Consider the following 22,761-nt stretch of genomic DNA (forward strand, 5'->3'; position numbering starts at 1 on the left):
GGAGAAGGGGAAGACAGAGGGTGAGACTGTTGGTAGGCATCACCAGTCAATGGACATGCATTTGAGTAAACTTTAGGAGTTCATAATGGACAGGGAAGCCTGGCATGCTGCAGTCCATGGGGTCACAAGTAGTGAGACATGACTGAGCGACTGAAATGAACTGAGGTAACATAAGAAAGAGGGGTAAGAATTGCTTCTTGTCTTAATCTCCTACATGGAACTAGATGATTATTTGAATAATGAAAAACTTTAATAAATAGTCCTAACCGTGAATACTGAAGTGGTCATGTGAGCAGTATGAGTGTGATGATGCAGTCATGTTCCTAGGCTCTATTTCCTCTCTTCAGTCTGTGATTCTGTAAAAATTTCTATTCAATAATAAAATTTGAAAATAAACGTAACATTCAGAGTTGATATGAATATTTTAATCAAATAACATTATTAAAATGTCTCACATTGTGCTTGGCAAATGTGTCTTCTCAACATAGGATTTCTTTCCTTTATCCATCAGTCCAGTAGTGTCTTAATGTAGCGCTTTGACCTGAGTATAAAAAGTGACTCTTGATTAGATCCTCTGTTACATTTGGCACTTACATTCAAACTGACCCTGAAATGAAAGTTCTGTTTTTAACTGAAGTATGTTTGATGTACTGGCTTCCCAGGTGGCCGTAGTGGTACAGAACTCGGCTTACAATGGAGGAGAACTAAGAGACAGGGTTTTGATCCCTGGGATAGGAAGATCCCCTGGAGGAGGGTATGGCAACCCATTCCAGTATTCTTGTCTGAAGAATCCCATGGACACAGGAGTCTTGCAAGCTACAATTCATAGGGTTGCACAGAGTCGGACATGACTGATGTAACTTAGCAAGCATGCATATTTGATGTACAATATTATATGTTGCATGCATACTCAGTTACTTCAGTTTTGTCTGATTGTTTGAGACCCCTCAGACTCCTCTGTCCATCAGATTATCCCGGCAAGAATACTGGAGTTGGTTGCCATTTCCTCCTTTAGGGGATTTTCCCAACCCTGGGATTAACCCACATCTCCTTTGGCTCCTGAATTGGCAGGCGAATTCTTTACCACTGAGTCACCTGGGAAGCCCCCACAATATTATATGTTACAGGTGTACAATATAGTGATTCACAATTTTTAAAGGTTATACCTCATTTATATTTATTATGAAAATTGACTGTATTTCCAGTGTTGTATATATACATTAGTAGCTCATTTTATACATAATATAAAATAGCTTATTTTATACATAATAATACACACACATATTTTATACATCATAAAAACATATGATGTATTTCTCAATTCCCTCCTCTTTCTTCCCACTGGTAATCACTAGTCAGTTATATGTATCTTTGAGCCTGTATTCACTACTTTGTTTTAATTTTTGCATTCCACATATAAGTTGTATCATACAGTATTTATTATTCTGTATTTAAAGAAGTAACACTCGATATTGGTGAATGACTTTATCTTATATATAGAAAATCCTAAGGAATACACACACAATTAGAACTAATAAAGGAGTTTAACAAGGTTACAGGGTACAAGATCAATATACAAAAATACATTGTTTTCCTATGCACTATCAATGAACAACCTAAAAATTAAATTAAGAAAACAATCATGTTTACAGTAGTATCAAAAAGATTCAAGTACTGACACAAAAATTTAACAGAATAAGTGCAAGACTTGTATACTAAAAAGTGCAAAACAACATTGAAAGAAATTAAGGGGCACCTCAATAAATAGAAAGACATTCCATGTTCATGAATTGAAAGGCAATATTGTTAAGATGGTAATAAAAAATATCCATAGATTTACTGTAAATCTCTAGCAAAATAGCAACTGGCCATTTTGCACAAATAGATATGGTGACTCTAAAATCTACATAGAACCAAATGGAAAAAGAAATCTTGAAAAAGATTCACAATTGTTAATCTTAAAACTTACCACACACCAGTTGTAATCAACATAATGTTGTGCTGACATAAAGATAGACTTATAGATCAATAGAATAGAACTGAGTCCAGAAATAAATATACACACTTATGGTTAATTGATATTTTAGAGAATGCCAAAACAATTCAGTGGGAATGAATGATCTTTTGAACATATGATGGTAAGACTACTAGATTTTCACCTGCAAAAGTATGAAGTTGGAGCCCTACATCATACTATGTTAAAAAATTAGAACTGAAAATTATAAAACTCTCACCTAGGTGAAAAGAACATAGGTGCGAATCTTCATGACCTTATATCAGACAAGTTTCTGACATATTACACCAAAACACAGGCAACCAAAGGCAAAAATAGGCCAGTTAGACTTCACAAATTTAAAAATGTTTATGCTTCAAAGGACGCTACCAATAAAGTGCCAAGACAGCCCAAAGAATGTGATAAAATTCTTGCACATCTAGTATTCAGAGTATATAATACATTGTCCCTTTATATATTTTAATTTTATTGGAGTATAGTTGATTTACAATGTTGTGTTAGTTTCAGGTGTACAGCAAAGTGATTCAGATATGTGTCACTTCAGTCATGTCTGACTCTTTGCAGCCCGATAGATGGCAGCCGACCTGGCTCCTCTGTCCCTGGGATTCTCCAGGCAAGAATACTGGAGTGGGTTGCCATTTCCTTCCCTAATATATACATATATATATTCATTATTTTTTTAGATTGTTTCCTCATATAGGTTATCATGGAATATTGAATAGAGTTCTCTGTACTATATAGTAGATCCTTGTTTCTTATCTATCCTATATATAGTAGTGTGTGTGTTCACTCCAAGCTTCTGATTTATCCTGGCCCCCATTATATTTTCCCTTTGATAACCATAAGTTTGTTTTTGATATCTGCTAAGTCTGTGGACTTATTTGTAAATAAGTTCATTTTTATCATTTTAAAAAAAAATTAGATTCCACTTGAGTGATATCATATAATATTTGTTTTTTTTCTGTCTGTCTTATTTCACTTAGTATTATAATCCCTAGGTACATCTATTAATATGTTGTGGCAACAGGCAATATTTCATTGTTGTATGGCTCAGGAATATTCCATTGTATATATGTACCACATCATCTTTATCCATTCCTCTGTTGATGGACATTTAGGTTTCTTCCATGTCCTGGCTGTTGTAATTAGTGCTACAATGATTATCAGGGTGCATATATTTTTTCAAATTGTGTTTTTTTTTTTCTGGATATATGCCCAGTAGTGGGATTACTGGATCATATGGTTGCTCTTTCTGATGGCTCAGTGGGTAAAGAATCCTCCTGAAATGCAGGATACACAGGTTGATGTGGGTTCAGTTCCTAGCTTGGGAAGATCCTTTGGAAGATGAAATGGCAACCCACTTCAGTATTCTTGCCTGAAATATCCCATGGACAAAGGAGCATTGCAGGCTACAGTCCACGGGGTCACAAAGAGTCGGACACAACTGGGCACACACAAGCACATGGTAGCTCTATCTTTAGTTTTTTAAGGACTCTTCATGGGCTTCCCAGATGGCTCAGTGGGTAGAGAATCCGCCTCCAATGCAGGAGACGCAGGAGACGTGGCTTCAATTCCTTGATCAGGAAGATCCCTTGGAGGAAGGCATGGCAACCCACTCCAGTATTCTTGCTTGGAGAATCCCATGGACAGAGGAACCTGGTGGGCTAGGGTCCATAGATTCCTAAAGAGTCAAACATGACTGAAGTGACTGAGCACAAGCGCATGAAAGGAACCTTCATAGTATTCTCCATAGTGGTTGTACCAATTTGCAACAGTATAGGAGAGTTCCTTTTTCTCCACAACCTCTCCAGCATGTATTGTTTGTAGACTTTTTTGATGATGGCTGTTCTGGCCCATGTGAAGTAATGCCTCATTGTAGCTTTGATTTACATTCTTATTATTAGTGATGTTGAACATCTTTTCATGTACTTTTTGGCAATCTGTATGTCTTTGGAGAAATATAAAGGTAGAACCAAATTTAAAAATGGGAAAAATAATTCAATAAACATTTCTCCAAAGAATATATAGTTGACCCTTCAATAACATTGGTTTGAACTTCATAGGTCTGCTTATATGTCGATATTTTTGATATTTAATATTACAGTGCTACAAAATCTGTTGGTTGAATCGGTAGATGTGGAACTGTAAATGTGGAGGATCCATGTGTTTGGAGGGTGGACTATAAGTTATACACAGATTTTTGATTACAGGGAGGTTTGGCATGCCTAACCCCCATGTTGTTCATGGGCTAACTTCATATACAAAGGGTCAGTAATCTTAGGAAAAGACATTTCAGGCTGTTAGTCATTAGGGAAAGGCAATGTGAATGCAGCCACAGTGAATGCATCTTCACAACTCACCCACTGGTTTCGGTATAGTCAAAAAGTAAGTATTGATGAGTATGTGGAGAAATTGAACTCTCATTCATTGTTGTGGGGAATGTAAAATGACACACCAACTTTGGAAAACAGTTTGATGGGAAGGAAAAACACCAATACAGTATACTAACGCATATATATGGAATTTAGAAAGATGGTAACAATAACCTTGTGTACGAGACAGCAAAAGAGACACTGATGTATAGAACAGTCTTATGGACTCTGTGGGAGAGGGAGAGGGTGGGAAGATTTGGGAGAATGGCATTGAAACATGTAAAATATCATGTATGAAATGAGATGCCAGTCCAGGTTTGATGCACGATACTGGATGCTTGGGGCTAGAGCACTGGGACGACCCAGAGGGATGGTATGGGGAGGGAGGAGGGAGGTGGGTTCAGGATGGGGAACACATGTATACCTGTGGCGGATTCATTTTGATATTTGGCAAAACTAATACAATTATGTAAAGTTTAAAAATAAAATAAAATTTAAAAAAAAGAAAAAAAAACTTAAAAATAAAGTCACCCATATGACTCTAATTCTACTGAGCATATGTGTATGCTCAAAACAATTGAAAACATGACCACATAAAGTCTCGTATGTGAATATTCATGGCAGCATTATTTATGACCACTCCCAAATGGAAATAACTCAAATGTCCATCAACTGAAGAATTCATAAAGAACATATAGTATATCCATTTAGTCATATAGTCAAATATTATTTTGCCATAGAAAGGAATGAAGTACTGATACGTGCTACAATAGGGATGAACATTAAAACCATTATTTTAAGTGTAATAAAACAGTAACAAAAGGCAACATATTGTATGATTCCAGATATATGAATGTCTAGAATAGACAAATTCATAGAGACACAAAGTAAGTTGTGGTTTTAGAGGAGAAATAGAGGAAAACAGGGAATGATTATTAATAGGTATGGGATTTATTTTTGAGGTGATGGAAGTATACTGGAATTAGATAACAGTGATGTTGCACAACTTTGTTGATATACTAAAAACTGAATTATTTACTTAAAAGGGGTGAATTTTATGATACATGAATTCTATCTCATAGTTTTTAATTTTAAAAATAGAAGTGGAGGAAAAAGTGACCGACAGAACTTGATCTATTTTTAGAGAAGTCACTGACATTTTCGGACTTCCATGCTTTCTTCAAACAATTGCTACTTTAAATAGATTCAACACCTGGAGGAACAGTTTTTCCTACCTATCTTTTGTATGAAAATCTCTATCTCCTGTGTTTGGTATCTGAGTTGGGGCAAAGCCTATAGTCGAGGCTCCCCGATTATTAATAAGTCTCCTAAAAAACTATTTTAATGATTATCTTAATTTTATTTGACAATGTAAAATAAAGTTCAGTTCAGTTCAGTCGCTCAGTCGTGTCTGACTCTTTGCGACCCCATGAATTGCAGCACACAAGGCTTCCCTGTCCATCACCAACTCCTGGAATTCACCCAAACTCATGTCCATCGAGTCAGTGATGCCATCCAGCCATCTCATCCTCTGTCATCCCCTTCTCTTCCTGCCCCCAATCCCACCCAGCATCAGAGACTTTTCCAAAGAGTCAACTCTTCGCATGAGGTGGCCAAAGTATTGGAGTTTCAGCTTTAGCATCAGTCCTTCCAAAGAACACCCAGGACTGATCTCCTTTAGAATGGACTGGTTGGATCTCCTGGCAGTCCAAGGGACTCTCAAGAGTCTTCTCCAACACCACAGTTCAAAAGCATCAATTCTTTGGTGCTCAGCTTTCTTCACAGTGCAACTCTCACATCCATACATGACCACTGAAAAAACCAGAGCCTTGACTAGATGGACCTTTTGTTGGCAAAGTCTCTGCTTTTGAATATGCTATCTAGGTTGGTCATAACTTTCCTTCCAAGGAGTAAGTGTCTTTTAATTTCATGGCTGCAGTCACCATCTGCAGTGATTTTGGAGCCCCAGAAAATACAGTCTGACACTGTTTCCACTGTTTCCCCATCTATTTCCCATGAAGTGATGGGACCAGATGCCATGATCTTAGTTTTCTGAATGTTGAGTTATAAGCCAACTTTTTCACTCTCCTCTTTCTTTCATCAAGAGGCTTTTGAGTTCCTCTTCACTTTCTGCCGTAAGGGTGGTATCATCTGCATATCTGAGGTTATTCATATTTATCCCAGCAATCTTGATTCCAGCTTGTGCTTCATGCAGCCCAGCGTGTCTCTTGATGTATTCTGCATATAATTTAAATAAGCAGGGTGACAATATACAGGCTTGACGTACTCCTTTTCCTATTTGGAACCAGTCTGTTGTTCCATGTCCAGTTCTAACTGTTGCTTCCTGATCTGCATATAGATTTCTCAATAGGCTGGTCAGGTGGTCTGGTATTCCCATCTCTCCCAGAATTTTCCACCATTTATTGTGATCCACACAGTCAAAGGCTTTGGCATAGTCAGTAAAGCAGAAATAGATGTTTCTCTGGAACTCTCTTGTTTTTTCAATGATCCAGCAGACGTTGGCAATTTGATCTCTGGTTCCTCTGCCTTTTCTAAAACCAGCTTCAACATCTAGAAGTTCACAGTTCACGTATTGCTGAAGCCTGGCTTGGAGAATTTTGAGCATCACTTTACTAGTGTGTGAGATGAGTGCAATTGTGTGGTAGTTTGAGCATTCTTTGGCATTGCCTTTCTTTGGGATTGGAATGAAAACTGATCTTCTCCAGTCTTGTGGCCACTGCTGAGTTTTCCAAATTTGCTGGCATATTGAGTGCAGCACTTTCACAGCATCATCTTTCAGGATTTGAAATAGCTCAACTGGAATTCCATCACTTCCACTGGCTTTGTTCATAGTGATGCTTTCTAAGGCCCACTTGACTTCACATTCCAGGATGTCTGGCTCTAGGTCAGTGATCACACCATTGTGATTATCTTGGTCGTGAAGATCTTTTTTGTACAGTTCTTCTGTGTTTTCTTGCCACCTCTTCTTAATATCTTCTGCTTCTTTTAGGTCTACACCATTTCTGTCCTTTATCGAGCCCGTCTTTGCATGAAATGTTCCCTTGGTATCTCTAATTTTCTTGAAGAGATCTCTAGTCTTTCCCATTTTTTGTTTTCCTCTATTTCTTTGCATTGATCGGTCTTATCTCTCTGTGCTCTTCTTTGGAGCTCTGAATTCAGATGCTAATATCTTTTGTTTTCTCTTTTGCTTTTCTCTTCTCTTCTTTTTACAGCTATTTGTAAGGCCTCCCCCAATAGCCATTTTACTTTTCTGCTTTTCTTTTCCATGGGAATGGTCTTGATCCCTATCTCCTGTACAGTGTCATGAACGTCCATCCATAGTTCATCAGGCACTCTATGTATCAGATCTAGTCCCTTAAATCTATTTGTCACTTCCGCTGTATAATCATAAGTGATTTGATTTAGGTCAAATAAAGTAGACCAGGATATTATGCAACCTTCAACAAGTGACTTCACCTTTTTTGAACCTTAATTTCCTTTACAATGTGTACTTTTCAGGATTGTGAAGACTTAATGAGATATGGCTTTTAAATACCTAGCAAACTGCCTGGCCTGATTTAGGCCTCAGTTAATGTTAGCTTCCTCTCCTACTGTTTTCCCTCTGGTTAAAATACGCATTCTTCTTCTTCTCTCTCTCTCTCTTTTTTTTAATCAAATGAATTATGTCTATTTTTTCTTTTTTTAATTAATTAATTGATTTTTAATTGAATGATAATTGCTTTACAGAATTTTGTTTTTTCCTTTCAATCCTCAACATGAATCAGCCATAAGTATACATATATCTCCTCCCCTTTGAACCTCCCTTCAATCTCCTTCCCTATCCCACCCCTCTTGGTTGGTACAGAATCCCTCTTTGTGTTTCCTCAGCCATACAACAAATTCCCATTGGTCATCTATATTACATATGGTAATGTAAGTTTGCAGGTGGTGATTGCAGCCATGAAATTAAAAGACGCTTACTCCTTGGAAGGAAATTATGACCAACCTAGATAGCATATTCAAAAGCAGAGATATTACTTTGTCAACAAAGGTCTGTCTAGTCAAGGCTATGGTTTTTCCAGTGGTCATGTATGGATGTGAGAGTTGGACTGTGAAGAAAGGTAAGCACTGAAGAATTGATGCTTTTGAAGTGTGATGTTGGAGAAGACTCTTGAGAGTCCCTTGGACTGCAAGGAGATCCAACCAGTCCATTCTGAAGGAGATTGGTCCTGAGTGTTCTTTGGAAGGACTGATGCTAAAACTGAAACTCCAGTACTTTGGCCACCTCATGTGAAGAGTTGACTTATTGGAAAAGACTCTGATGCTGGGTGGGATTGGGGGCAGAAGGAGAAGGGGACGACAGCAGATGAGATGGCTGGATCACATCACCAACTTGATGGACGTGAGTTTGAGTGAACTCCGGGAGTTGGTAATGGACAGGGAGGCCTGGCATGCTGCAATTCGTGGGGTCGCAAAGAGTCCGACATGACTCAGCGACTGAACTGAACTGAATGTAAGTGTCTTTGTTTCTCTTTCCTTATATTTCACCCTCTCCTCCCCTCTCCCCATGTCCGTAAGTCTATTCTCTATGTCTGTTTCTCCATTGCTGTCCTGTAAAAAAATTCTTCACTACCATTTTTCTAGATTCTGTATATATGCGTTGGAATATGATATTTATCTTTCTCTTTCTGACTTACTTCTCTCTGTACAATAGGCTCTAAGTTTATCCACCTCACTAGAACTGACTGAAATATGTTCCTTTTTATGGCTAAGTCATATTCCATTGTGTATATGAACCACAACTTCTTTATCCATTTATCTGTCAATGGAAATCTAGGTTGCTTCCATGTTCTAGCTATTGTAAATAGTGCTGCAGTAAACAATGGGATACATATGTCTTTTTAATTTGGGTTTTCTCAGGGTATATGCCTAGGAGTGGAATTGCTGGGTCATATGGTGGTTTCATTCCTAGTATTTTTTTTAATTAATTCATTTTTTATTGAAGAATAATTTCTTTACGGAATTTTGCTGTTTTCTGTCAAACCTCAACATGAATGAGCCATAGGTATACATATATCCCCTTCCTTTTGAACCTCCTTCCCATCTCCCTCCCCATCCCACCCCTCTAGGTTGATACAGAGCCCCTGTTTGAGTTTCCTGAGCCATACAGCAAATTCCCATTGGCTATCTATTTTACATATGGTAATGTAAGTTTCCATGTTACTCTTTCCATACATCTCACCCTCTCTCCCCTCTCCCAATGTTCATAATTCTATTCTCTATGTCTGTTTCTCCATTGCTGCCCTGTAAGTAAGTTCTTCAGTACCATTTTTTCTAGATTCTGTATATATGTGTAAGAACACAGTGTTTATCTTTTTCTTTCTGACTCACTTCACTGTGTTCTAGGTTCTAGGTACATCTACCTCATCAAAACTGGCTCAAATGTGTTCCTTTTTATGGATGAGTAATATTCCATTGTATATATATATATACCACGACTTCTTTATCCATTTGTCTGTCAATGGACACCTAGGTTGCTTCCATGTTCTAGCTATTGTAAATAGTACTGCAATGAACATTGAAATACGTGTGTCTCTTTCAGTTTTGAGTTCCTCAGGGAATATGCCTAGGAGTGGGTTTGCTGGGTCATATGGTGGTTTTTTGTTTTGTTTTGTTTTTATTTTATTTTTAAACTTTACATAATTGTATTAGTTTTGCCAAATATCAAAATGAATCCGCCACAGGTATACATGTGTTCCCCATCCTGAACCCTCCTCCCTCCTCCCTCCCCATACCATCCCTCTGGGTCGTCCCAGTGCTCTGGCCCCAAGCATCCAGTATCGTGCATCGAACCTGGACTGGCATCTCATTTCATACATGATATTTTACATGTTTCAATGCCATTCTCCCAAATCTTCCCACCCTCTCCCTCTCCCACAGAGTCCATAAGACTGTTCTATACATCAGTGTCTCTTTTGCTGTCTCGTACACAGGGTTATTGTTACCATCTTTCTAAATTCCATATATATGCGTTAGTATACTGTATTGGTGTTTTTCCTTCTGGCTTACTTCACTCTGTAGAATAGGCTCCAGTTTCATATAGTGGTTTTATTCCTAGTTTTTTAAGGAATCTCCGTACCATCTTCCATAGTGGCTGTATCAATTTACATTCCCACCAACAGTGCAAGAGCATTCCTTTTTCTCCACACGCTCTCCAGCATTTATTGTTTGTAGACTTTTTGATGATGGCCATTCTGGCTGGTGTGAGATGATATCTAATTATGGTTTTGATTTGCATTTCTCTAATAATGAGTGATGTTAAACATCTTTTCATGTGTTTTCTAGCCTTCTGTCTGTCTTCTTTGGAGAAAAGTCCGTTTAGGTCTTTTTCCCACTTTTTGATTGGGTTGTTTGTTTTTCTGGTATTGAGTTGTATGAGTTGCTTGTATATTTTGAAAATTAATCCTTTGTCAGTTGTTTTATTGATTTTCTCCCATTCTAAGGGTTGTCTATTTACCTTGCTTTTAGTTTCCTTTGCCGGGCAAAAGCTTTTAAGTTTAATCAGGTCCCAGTTGTTTACTTTTGTTTTTATTTCCATTACTCTAGGAGGCAGATCATAGAGGATCTTACTTTGATTTATGTTATCGAGTGTTCTGCCTATATTTTCCTCTAAGAGTTTTATAGTTTCTGGTCATACATTTAGGTCTTTAATTCATTTTGAGTTTATGTAAAAAGCACATTCTTGACAGATAAGAGGTCATTCAGTTTTGTCCTGGCTTTCTGCCCAGCAATAGATTGCCTCTAGAAATAAACCACGGGTGAGGTATATTCTTTTCCTGTGTGTAACTTGCTTTGCCTCATCTAATACTTGGCATGCTATAGGTACTCAGTGAGTTTAGATTTCCTATGTGACAACACAAGCTTTTTACATGAATTTCCCAATGTGGTGCTGAGAGGATTCCAGGATGTCAGCATTAGTCTGTGACAAGCTAGCATTCTTAGTGCTCCTTTGGAGACTGTGTGATTTCTATTAATTGTTGTGCTGAGAGGCAGAGAGCTTAACACAAATAACGAGTGAGTCTTCCATCCCTCATAAGGCTTTTCAACTCCTGATTTTCAGTTAAGCCTTGCAGGATTTTTTCATATCTTTAACATCATCTTTTAACATGTTGTACTGAAATGCTTAAACAGTATCAAAGAACTTAAAATTTACAGATTCAGTCTTAGATTCCAATTTTTTGGGGATTGTTTTACTTATTATTGGACTGTCTATATGCATTATAAATTAACATTTGAAAGGCATATTCACTGTTGACTATTGTGTTCCTTCTTCTTTTCAAAAATTAATGTAGTTTATACATGTGAAAATATTGAGGAGAAAAAAAAAATTAACTGGTATACAGGTGAATTTTAAGTGCCATTGTCTGAGCATTAGCTCCCAGAGCCTTTAGCTATACCAATAGGAACTACCCTTTGCATAGGTGAAGTTGTTCAAGGTTATATTTGAAGAAGCTGAAACTGCTGAGACAAAATCCTGACTTGCTTTTCTGACACTGTGTTGTTCATTCTCATTTCTGAGCAGATTAAATTAAAATCACAGACATCTTACTCTTTACCTTCTCTCTCACCTCTAGGAGCGGAAAAAGAAATTTGAAAAGGATGGAGAGAGGTTTTATTCCTTACTGGATCGGCACTTACATCTGTCTTCCAAAAAGAAAGAATCTCAGTTACAAGAGGTATGTTCAAAAAGCCTGTCCCTGCCTTCTGTTACCAGGTATGCCTTGGTACATGGCAGCTTCCTATTGCAAGGGTTTTCTCTTACTCTGCCTCAGCAGAGAACCATGTATAATGGTTGTGCTTGCAGATTAAACTATGGCCAGGGTCTCAGGACTCCTGAGTTCTTAAGTCAGCTCCTCCACAAACTCACAGTGTGACTTTGGATAAGATATTTCTTTCCTGGCCTCAGTTTCTCTGTCAAAGGAAGTGTGGTACCACTCACAGATCCCTTCCAGTTCTAAGTTTTTGATTCCAGATGAGGTTATAGAGTTAAACTAGCATTGTAGGACAGAAGAAGATGATGAAGGAGTAAGATGGGGAGATCACCTGCCTCCCACAAATACATAAAAAATTCATCAGAATATAGAACAAGTCCTACAGAACAGCTTCTAAATGACAGCAGAACACTCCAAACCTCCAAAAAAGCAAGCAAATCTCCTTAGAATGAGGTAGGACAAAGGATAAACACACACACACACAAAGACAAAGGACTTCAGGGCGGGAGTTTGTGCCCCAAGAGAGGTAGGGAGTCATGAAGGAGGAAAAGTTTCTGAGCACTTATAAAGCCCCTCACAGGCGGGACCAAGTGGGGAGCTGTGAAACCTCAGAGTGCTGTGCAACAGCAGCGACTCAGAAGGCAAAATACTGAGAAAGCTGCCTAACAGCACTTCTCAGCCCATAAGCAGCTTACAAGCCCCAACCTGGAATGGGGGAGTGGCCATGCAGGGAGCCAGGCTCCAATGAAGATCCCAAGGAGAGGTAGGGGGCTGGTGGCCTTGACAATGTGTGCTGAGAGTGCTACTTTGACAAGGCTGTGGAATTAGACATGCCTGCCACTGCCAAAGCCAGGAAAGGTGCTGGAAGCAACAGAAAAAACACTGCTGATACATTGCCAATCCCAGAGGTTGCAGCTAGCACCAGGCCATGAGCAGGCACAGGTTACTGCCCACACCTTGCAGGGAACTTTAACAGCTTGGCTCTTTCTAGAGACCCATGAACTGGGGTCCCTAGACCCCAGTTTTCTCTGGGAAAATTCACAAGCTGCCTTAGACTGTAACAGCATCCAACAGCTTACTACTTTCATAGGCATTCCCTTGTACAACTCATATGTGGCTGCCATATCCTCCTCTCTCCCCAGCCCAAGAGAGCAAGTGAGCATTAATGAGCCTCAGCCTTCACTCTCTTATGTCCAGGTGGGGAACAGACTGTGGACTCTAGGAGAAACGGTGAACTTTAGGAGCTACTATGAACTGAATTGAGGCCAGATGTGAGACTGACTCCATGCTGCCCACAAGTTTCAGAGACCTTCCTAGAAGTATTAGAAGACTTTGGTGTAGGTTTCATTGAGTATTCTGGGCTGCTGAGTGTTGCCTTTACCACTAATATAGGGAACTTGTCTTTTGCGTTGTGTGGCTTGTGAGGTCTTGGAGCTTCAATAGGCAACGAGCCTGAACCCCTGAGGTAGAGACGCAAGCCCAAGGCTTTGAACCACTAGAGTATACCGACCCTAGGGAACATTAATAGATAAGAGACCCTGAAAGGCCTCCATCTCAACACCAAAGCCAAGCCCACCCAAAGGACAGCAAACACCAATACCCACCCCATGCTAATCCTTCAAGAAAACAGAAACAAAACATTACACACTAGCAGACAGGCTGCCCAAAGCAACACTGAACCCATAGATACACCAAAACCTACTGGTCATAGTGCTACCTATTAGAGAGATGAGACCCAGTTCCATCAACCAGAACACAGGCACAAGTCCCCCCAACCAGGAAACCTTTACATGGCGCTGGTCCAACCTCATTCATGGGCCACTGACTCCACAACTAAGAATAATGACCTTGAGACTTTTTTCTTTTTTTAAAAATCACAATGTTCATTTCCATTATATACTTCTACCTCTGCACTGGCCTTCTGTGGTGCTGTGGATTTTTTTTTCCTTTTTGAATTTTTTGTTTTTCTTCTGTTTGACTGTTTTTAAAAAATTATTTTCCTGCTGCAGTTGTTTAATATATTTAAATAATTTTTACATACTTCTATTTAACCTCACTTTTCTTTTTTCTTCCTTTTCTTTTTCTTTTTTTTCCCCTTATTTTATTCTTTTTTCACCGTGTTTGTTAATTTGTTTTGTCTTCTTTGCTTTATTCCCCAATTGGCACTCTGCTTTGGTTCTGTTTTCCAGTTTAAGTTTTAATTGGCTCTGTTTTCAATTGGTTGATATCATTTTTGGTTTCCTTTGCTTGCCAAGTCCGTCTCTTGTACTTTCATTTCTTTGGAATATTTTTGTTATGTTTGTGTATGTGTTAAGTATGTGTATGTGTATATGTTCCACTGTTTTTGTAATTTTCTGTTTGATTTGTATTTACCGTTTGTCTGGGTTTGTCTTTTGTTTCTTTCAATGTTTTGTTATTCATCTCTGTGTGTTTGTTTTAATCCCATTTAATGCCATAACAAACAACTTGAGGAATCTCAGTCCCCTGACCAGGGATTGGGCCTGAGTCTTTGGAGTGGGAGTACTGAATCCAGGACCTCAGAGTGCCAGAGAACTCCTAATCCCAGGGAGTATTAATTAGTGAGAAATTCCATGAAGGCCTACACCTGTATACAAAACCTAGTATCACACAGCTGCTGACGGCACCCAGTGCAGGATGCCTCACCCAAGCAACAAACAAGACAAAAACACAAAAACAGTCATCACCAGATAGGATTCCCTCAGACACTCCAAAATATACCACTTCACACAACCCTGCCTATCAGAGGGGAGAAAATGCAGGCACAAGTCACCCCCAACACGAAGGCAACACAAACCACTAGACCAACATTACCTATTGAGGGTAGAACCCAAAAGGAAGAAGAAATACAACCATAAAGCCTTGGAAAAGAAGACCTCAAACACATTAAGTTAGAAAAAAATGAAAAGACAGAGAAATACAGCACAAATGAAGGAACAAGGTAGAATTTCACAAGACCAAACAAATGAAGAGGAAATAGGCAAACTACCTGAAAAAGAATTCAAAGTAATGATACTAAAGATGTACTAAGGCCTCAAAAATAGAATGGAGAAAATGCAAGAATAAATTAACACACTTAACAAGGACCTAGAGGAAATAAACAGATGAATAGCACAATTACTGAAATTAAAAGTACTCTGGAAGTAATCAATAGTAGAATAACTGAGGCAGAACAGATAAGTGAGCTGGAAGATAGAATGGTGGAAATAACTGCTAAAGAGCAGAATAAAGGAATGGAATCAAAATAATTAAGGATAACCTCAGAGACATCTGGGACAATGTTAAATGTACCAACATTCTAATTATAGTGGTCTCAGATGAAGAAGAGAAAAACAAGGGGTCTGAGAAAATTTTTGAAAAGGTTATGGTTAAAAAAAAAAACTTACCCAATATGGGAAAGAAAATAGTCAATCAAGTCCAAGAAGCGCAGAGAGTTCTATATAGGATAAACGCAAGGAGAAACATGTCAAGACACATACTAATCAAACTAACAAATAGTAAATACAAAGAAAAAAAATTAAAAGCAGCAAGGGAAAAGGAACAAGTAACGTACAAAGGGAAACCCATATGATTAACAGCTGATCTTTCAGCAGAAACTCTGCAGTCCAGAAGGAAATGGCAGGATATATTTGAAGTACTGAAAGAAAAAAAAATCCATAACCAAGATTGCACTACCTGGCAAGGATCTTATTCAAAACTGATAGAGAAAACAAAAGTGTTACAGACAAGCAAAATTTAAGTGAGTTTAGCACCACCAAACCAGCTTTACAACAAATGTTAAAGGCATTGCTATAGGCTATGGTTTTTCCAGTGGTCATGTATGGATGTGAGAGTTGGACTGTGAAGAAGGCTAAGCGCCGAAGAATTGATGCCTTTGAACTGTGGTGTTGGAGAAGACTCTTGAGAGTCCCTTGGACTGCAAGGAGATCCAACCAGTCCATTCTGAAGGAGATCAGCCCTGGGTGTTCTTTGGAAGGAATGATGCTAAAGCTGAAACTCCAGTACTTTGGCCACCTCATGCAAAGAGTTAACTCATTGGAAAAGACTCTGATGCTGGGAGGGATTGGGGGCAGGAGGAGAAGGGGATGACAGAGGATGAGATGGCTGGATGGTATCACTGACTTGATGGACGTGAGTCTGAGTGAACTCCAGGTGATGAGGCCTGGCGTGCTGTGATTTATGTGTGATTTATGGGGTCGCAAAGAGTCAGACACGACTGAGCAACTGAACTGAACTGATAGGCAAGAAACACAAGAGAAAGAAGAGACCTACAAAGACAAACCAAAACAATTATGAAAATGCCAGTAGGAACATATATAAAAATAATTACTTTAAATGTAAATGAATTAAACACCACAACTAATAAACTCTGACTGGCTGAATGGATACAAAAACAAGACCCATATATATGATGTCTACAAGAAACCCACTTTAAGATCTAGTGACAGATAAAGACTGAAAGTAAGAGGATGGAAAAAAGATATTCTATGCAAATGGAAATCAAAAGAAAGCCAGAGTGTCCATCCTCATATCAGACAGAACAGACTTTAAAATAAAAAATATTACAAGAGATAAAAAAGGACAATGTATAATGATCAAGGGATTAATCCAAGAAGACATAAAAATTTTAAATAATTATGCACCCAACATTGGAACACCTCAACACATAAGGCAAACTCTAACAGACATACAAGAGGAAATTGCCAGTAACACAATAATAGTAGGCGACTGTAACATCCCACTTACACCATAGGACATATCATCAAATAAGAAAATTGATAAGGAAACACAAACCTTAATTGAAATTTTAGACAAAATGGACCTAATTGATATATTCAGGACATTCCATCCAAATGCAGAAGAATACACTTTCTTCTCAAGTGAACATGGAACATTCTCCAGAATAGACCACATCTTGGATCACAAATCAAGCCTAAGTGAACTGAAGAAAATTGGAATCATATCAAGCATCTTTCCTGACCATAACACTGTGAGACTAGATATCAGTTACAGAAGAAAAAAGACTGTGAAAGCACACACATAGTGATTAAATAATACATTTCTAAGTAATGAATAGGTTACTGAAGGAAGAAGGAAAGTTAAAATATTCCTAGGTAAAAAATGACAGCAAAAATATGACAACCCAAAGCCTGTGAGATGCAGCAAAAGCAGTTCTAAGAAGGAAGTTTAAAGCAATACAATCAATCTTACCTTAAAAAATAAGAAAAACATTGAATAGACAAATTTACATGTCAAATAACAGCTGGAAAAAGAATAACACAAAATACCAAAGTTAGTAGAAGGAAAGAAATCATAATATCAGAGCAGAAATAGATGAAAAGAAATGAAGGAAACAATAGTAAAGATTAATAAAACTAAAAGCTGGTTCTCTGAGAACAGAAACAATATTGAAAAAAACCATTGTCCAAACTCATCAAGAAAAAAAGGGAGAAAAATCAAATGAACAAAATTAGGAATGAAAATGGAGAGGTTAGAACAGGAAAATGCAGAAATACAAAGGATCATAAGAGATAATTAAGAGCAACTATATGCCAAATATGGACAAGCTGGAGGAAATGGATAGATTCTTTGAAAAGTTCAGCCTTCCAAGATTGAACCAGGAAGAAATAGAAAGTATGAATAAGCCAATCACAAACACTGAAATTGAAACTGTGATAAAATGTCTCCCCAAAAAACAGAAACCCAGGTCCAAATGGCTTCACAGAATTCTGTCAAACATTTAGAGAAGAGCTAATGCCTATTCTTTTGAAACTCTTCCAAAAATTGCAGAGAAAGGAATATTTGCGAATACATTCTGTGAGGTCACCATCACCCTAATACCAAAACCAGACAAAGACATCACACACAAAAAAGAAAATTACAGGCCAATATCACTGATGAACATAGATGCAAACACCCTCAACAAAATTCTAGCAAACAGAATTCAAAAAAAGATTAAAATATCATACACCATGATCAAGTCAGGTTTATCCCAATTATGCAAGGATTCTTCAATACACACAAGTCAGTCAATGGGAGACATCATGTTAATAAATAGAAAGATAAAATCCATATCAAAATCTCAATAGATGCAGAAAAAACTTTGACAGAATTCAATACCCATTTATAATAAAACTTCAAAAATTGGACATAAAAGGAACTTAACATAATAAAGGTCAAATACAGCCAACCCACAGCAAACAGTATTCTCAATGGTGAAAAACTGAAAGCATTCCCTCTAAGATCAGGAGCAAGACAAGCCTGCCTACTCTTGCCACTATTATTTAACATAGTTTTGGAATTCTCAACTATGGCAATCAGAGAAGAATGAGAAATAAAGGGAATCCAGATTGGAAAGGTGACTGAGATTGGAAAGGAAGAAGTGAAACTCTATTTGCAGATGACATGATATTGTATGTAGAAAATCCTAAAGATTATATAACAAAATTATTAGAGCTAATCAGCAAATTCAGTATCACTGGATACAAGATCAATACACAGAATGCCTACCATAAAAAAATCCACAAAACAGTGCTGGGGAGGATGTGGAGAAAAGGGAATGGTCTTGCACTGTTGGTGGGAATGTAAATTGATACAGACACTATGGAGGACAGTATGGAGATTCCTTATAAAACTATTAATAAAACTACCATATGACCCAGCGATACCACTTCTAGACATATACCATGAGGAAACCAAAATTGAAAAAGACACATGTACCCCAGTGTTCACTGCAGCACTATTTACACTAGCTGAGACATGGAAGCAACCTAAATGTCCATTGACAGATGAGTGGATAAAGAAGCTGTGGTGCATATATAAAATGGAATATTACTCAGCCATAAACAAGAATGCATTTGAGCCAGTTCTAATGAGGTGGATGAACCTAGAGCCTATTATACAGAATGGATTAAGTCAGAAAGACAAAAACAAATATATATCACACACACACACACATATATATATGTGTGTATATATATATATATATATGGAATCTAGAGAGATGGTACTGATGAACCTATTTGCAGGGCAGAAATGAAGACAGATATACTGATGGATGTATGGACATGGTGGAGGGGAGGAAAGAGAGGGTAAGACAAATGGAGACAGTAGCATGAAAGCATCTATGCTATGACTTGTAAAATGGATAGCCATTGGAAATTTCCTGTATAACTCAGGGAACTCAAACTAGGGGTCTGTAACAACCTAGAGGGGTGGAAAGGGTGGGAGGTGGGAAGGAAGTTCAAGAGTACAGGGACGTATGTATACGTATGACTGATTCATGTTGATGTTTGGCAGAAAGCAAATCAATATTGTAAAGTAATTATTCCTCAATTTGAAAAATTTAAAAAGATAACTAGCATTGCATTTGATAGGTCAGGAATAGATATGCTTTTTTCTATGAGGTTTTCCAACAGTAAGTTTTTTATTTTAGGTTCTGCACTAGGTGTACAATCACAGAAAACTAACCAAATTGATCATATGGATCACAACCTTGTCTAACTCAATGAAACTATGAGCAGTGCTGTGTAGGGCAACCCAAGACAGATGGGATATGGTGGAGAGTTCTGATAAAACATGTTGGACTGGAGAAGGGAATGGCAAATCACTACAGCATTCTTGCTGTGAGGACCCCATGAATAGTATGAAAAGGCAAAAAGATGTGACAATGAAGGATGAACTCCCCAAGTTGGTAGGTGCCCAATATGCTACTGGAGAAGAGCAGAGAAATAGCTCCAGAAGGAATGAAGAGGCTGAGCTGAAGCGGAAACAGTGCCCAGTTGTGCATGTGTCTGGTGGTGAAAGTAAAGTCCTATGTTGTAAAGAACAACATTGCATAAGAGCCTTGGATGCTAGGTCAGTGAATCAAGGTAAATTGGAAGTGTTCAAACAGGAGAAGGCAAGAGTGAACATTGATATTTTAGGAATCAGTGAACTAAAATGGATGGGAATGGTCCATTTAATTTAGATGACCATTTTATTATATTGTGGGCAAAAATCCCTTAGAAGAAATGGAGTGGCCCTCACAGTCAACAAAAGAGTCCAAAATGCAGTACTTGGGTGCAATCTCAAAAACGATAGAAAGATCTCAGTTTGCTTTCAAGGCAAACCATACATCACAGTAATCAAATGTATGCCCTAACCACTAATGCCAAAGAAGCTGAAGTAGAGCAGTTCTATGAAGAACTGCCACACATTCTAGAACTAACAACAACAAAAAAGATGTCCTTCTCATCATAGGGGACTGGAATGCAAATGTAGGAAGTCAAGAGATACCTGCAGGAACAGGAAACTTTGACCTTGGAGTACAAAATGAAGCAGGGCAAAGCTAACAGAGTTTTGCCAAGAGAACACATTGCTCATAGCAAACACCCTCTTCCAACGAAACAACAGATGACTCTAAACATGGACATCACCAGATGGTCAATACCAAAATCAGATTCATTATATTCTTTGCAGCTGAAGATGGAGAAATTCTAGTCAGTCAGAAAAAACAAGACCTGGAGCTGACTGTGACTTAGATCATGAACTCCGTATTGTAAAATTCAGACTTAAATTGAAGAAAGTAGGGAAAACCACTAGACCATTTCAGGTATGACCTAGATCAAATCCCTTACGATTATACAGTGGAAGTTACAAATAGATTAAAGGGATTAGATCTGATAGAGAGAGTACCCTAAGAACTATGAATGGAGGTTCATAACATTGTATAGGAGGTGGTGATCAAAACCATCCCCAAGAAAAAGAAATGCAAAAGAGCAAAATGGTTGTCTGAGGAGGCCTTACAAATAGTTGAGAAAAGAAGAGATTCAAAAAGCAAAGGAGAAAAGGAAAGATATACCCATCTGAATACAGAGTTCCAAAGAATAGCATTACTTTGCCAACATCTTAGAAGTGTTCTTTTTTCTTAGAAGTGTTCCATGTGAGTAAAGTCAGATTGTGTGAGCTCCACAGAACTATCAGAGTCTCACATTACTTTGCCAGCAAAGGTCTGCCTAGTCAAGGCTATGGTATTTCCAGTAGTCATGTATGGATGTGAGAGTTGGACTGTGGAGAAAGCTGAGTGTTGAAGAATTGATGGTTTTGAACTGTGGTGTTGGAGAATACTCTTTAGAGTCCCTTGGATTGCCAAGAGATGCAACCAGTCCATCGTAAAGGAGATCAGTCCTGAGTGTTCATTGGTAGGACTGATGTTGAAGCTGAAACTCTAATACTTTGGCCACCTGATGTGAAGGGCTGACTAATTTGAAAAGACCCTGATACTGGGAAAGATTGAAGGTGAGAGGAGAAGGGGACTACAGAGGATGAGGTGGTTGGATGGCATCACCGACTCAATGGATATGAGTTGGGGTAAATTCTGGGAGTTGGTGATGGACAAGGAGGCCTGGTGTGCTGCAGTCCATGTGGTCGCAAAAAGTTGGACATGACTGAGCAACTGAGCTGAACTGAACTGATGCTGGTTCTTTAGACTGTGTTTGTTGGTGTATTTCACTTTTTTGTACACTTTGTAACATTTTGTTGAATGATGAACATGATGCCCTGGGTAAAAGGAACAGAGATAAAAGGATGTTATTATGTGGTTTTATGCTTTATAGCAGAAAGTGAAGAGGAACTTAAAAGCCTCTTGATGAAAGTGAAAGTGGAGAGTGAAAAAGTTGGCTTAAAGCTCAACATTCAGAAAACGAAGATCATGGCATCCGGTCCCATCACTTCATGGGAAATAGATGGGGAAACAGTGGAAACAGTGTCAGACTTTATTTTTCTGGGCTCCAAAATCACTGCAGATGGTGACTGCAGCCATGAAATTAAAAGACGCTTACTCCTTGGAAGGAAAGTTATGACCAACCTAGATAGCATATCAAAAGCAGAGACATTACTTTGCCAACAAAGGTCCGTCTATTCAAGGCTATGGTTTTTCCTGTGGTCATGTATGGATGTAAGAGTTGGACTGTGAAGAAGGCTGAGCACCAAGGAATTGATGCTTTTGAACTGTGGTGTTGGAGAAGACTCTTGAGAGTCCCTTGGACTGCAAGGAGATCCAGCCAGTCCATTCTGAAGGAGATCAGCCCTGGGATTTCTTTGGAAGGAATGATGCTAAAGCTGAAACTAAAGTACTTTAGCCACCTCATGTGCAGAGTTGACTCATTGGAAAAGACTCTGATGCTGGGAGGGATTGGGGGCAGGAGGAGAAGGGGATGACAGAGGATGAGATGGCTGGATGGCATCACTGACTCAATAGACGTGAGTCTCAGTGAACTCTGGGAGTTGGTGTTGGACAGGGAGGCCTGGCGTGCTGAGATTCATGGGATCGCAAAGAGTCGGACAGGACTGAGCGACTGATCTGATCAGATCTGATCTGATACTTATCTGACTAGGATTTAGACTGTGCTTAATTTTCTATAACTACTCTTGCTAGAAGTGAAAATCTCCTCTGGTATCTTCGTGTTTTGTCTTCCCTATTGTCTTTGGATTTTTTTAAAATTAATTAATTTATTTATTTTACTTTACAATATTGTATTGGTTTTTTAAGAAATCTTAAAGTCTGACACTTGTTGCAGCAACAGGCTTCTGTTTCTGGGCTTCT

The 22,761-nt window shown here is 38.4% G+C and overlaps 1 protein-coding gene across 5 annotated transcripts in view; it reads left to right on the forward strand.

The window, feature by feature from the left end:
- OPHN1 (oligophrenin 1) overlaps positions 1–22,761 on the forward strand; it is a 635,000-nt gene that overhangs the window by 312,954 nt on the left and 299,285 nt on the right. For all 5 annotated transcript variants that reach the window (XM_061409853.1, XM_061409851.1, XM_061409855.1 and 2 more), the window contains one exon: positions 12,021–12,122. In XM_061409853.1, coding sequence (XP_061265837.1) covers positions 12,021–12,122 — 102 coding nt within the window. The remainder of the gene's footprint in view (positions 1–12,020; positions 12,123–22,761) is intronic.

The sequence above is a fragment of the Bos javanicus genome, chromosome X, assembly GCF_032452875.1.
Source record: "Bos javanicus breed banteng chromosome X, ARS-OSU_banteng_1.0, whole genome shotgun sequence".
Classification (NCBI taxonomy): Eukaryota; Metazoa; Chordata; class Mammalia; order Artiodactyla; family Bovidae; genus Bos; species Bos javanicus.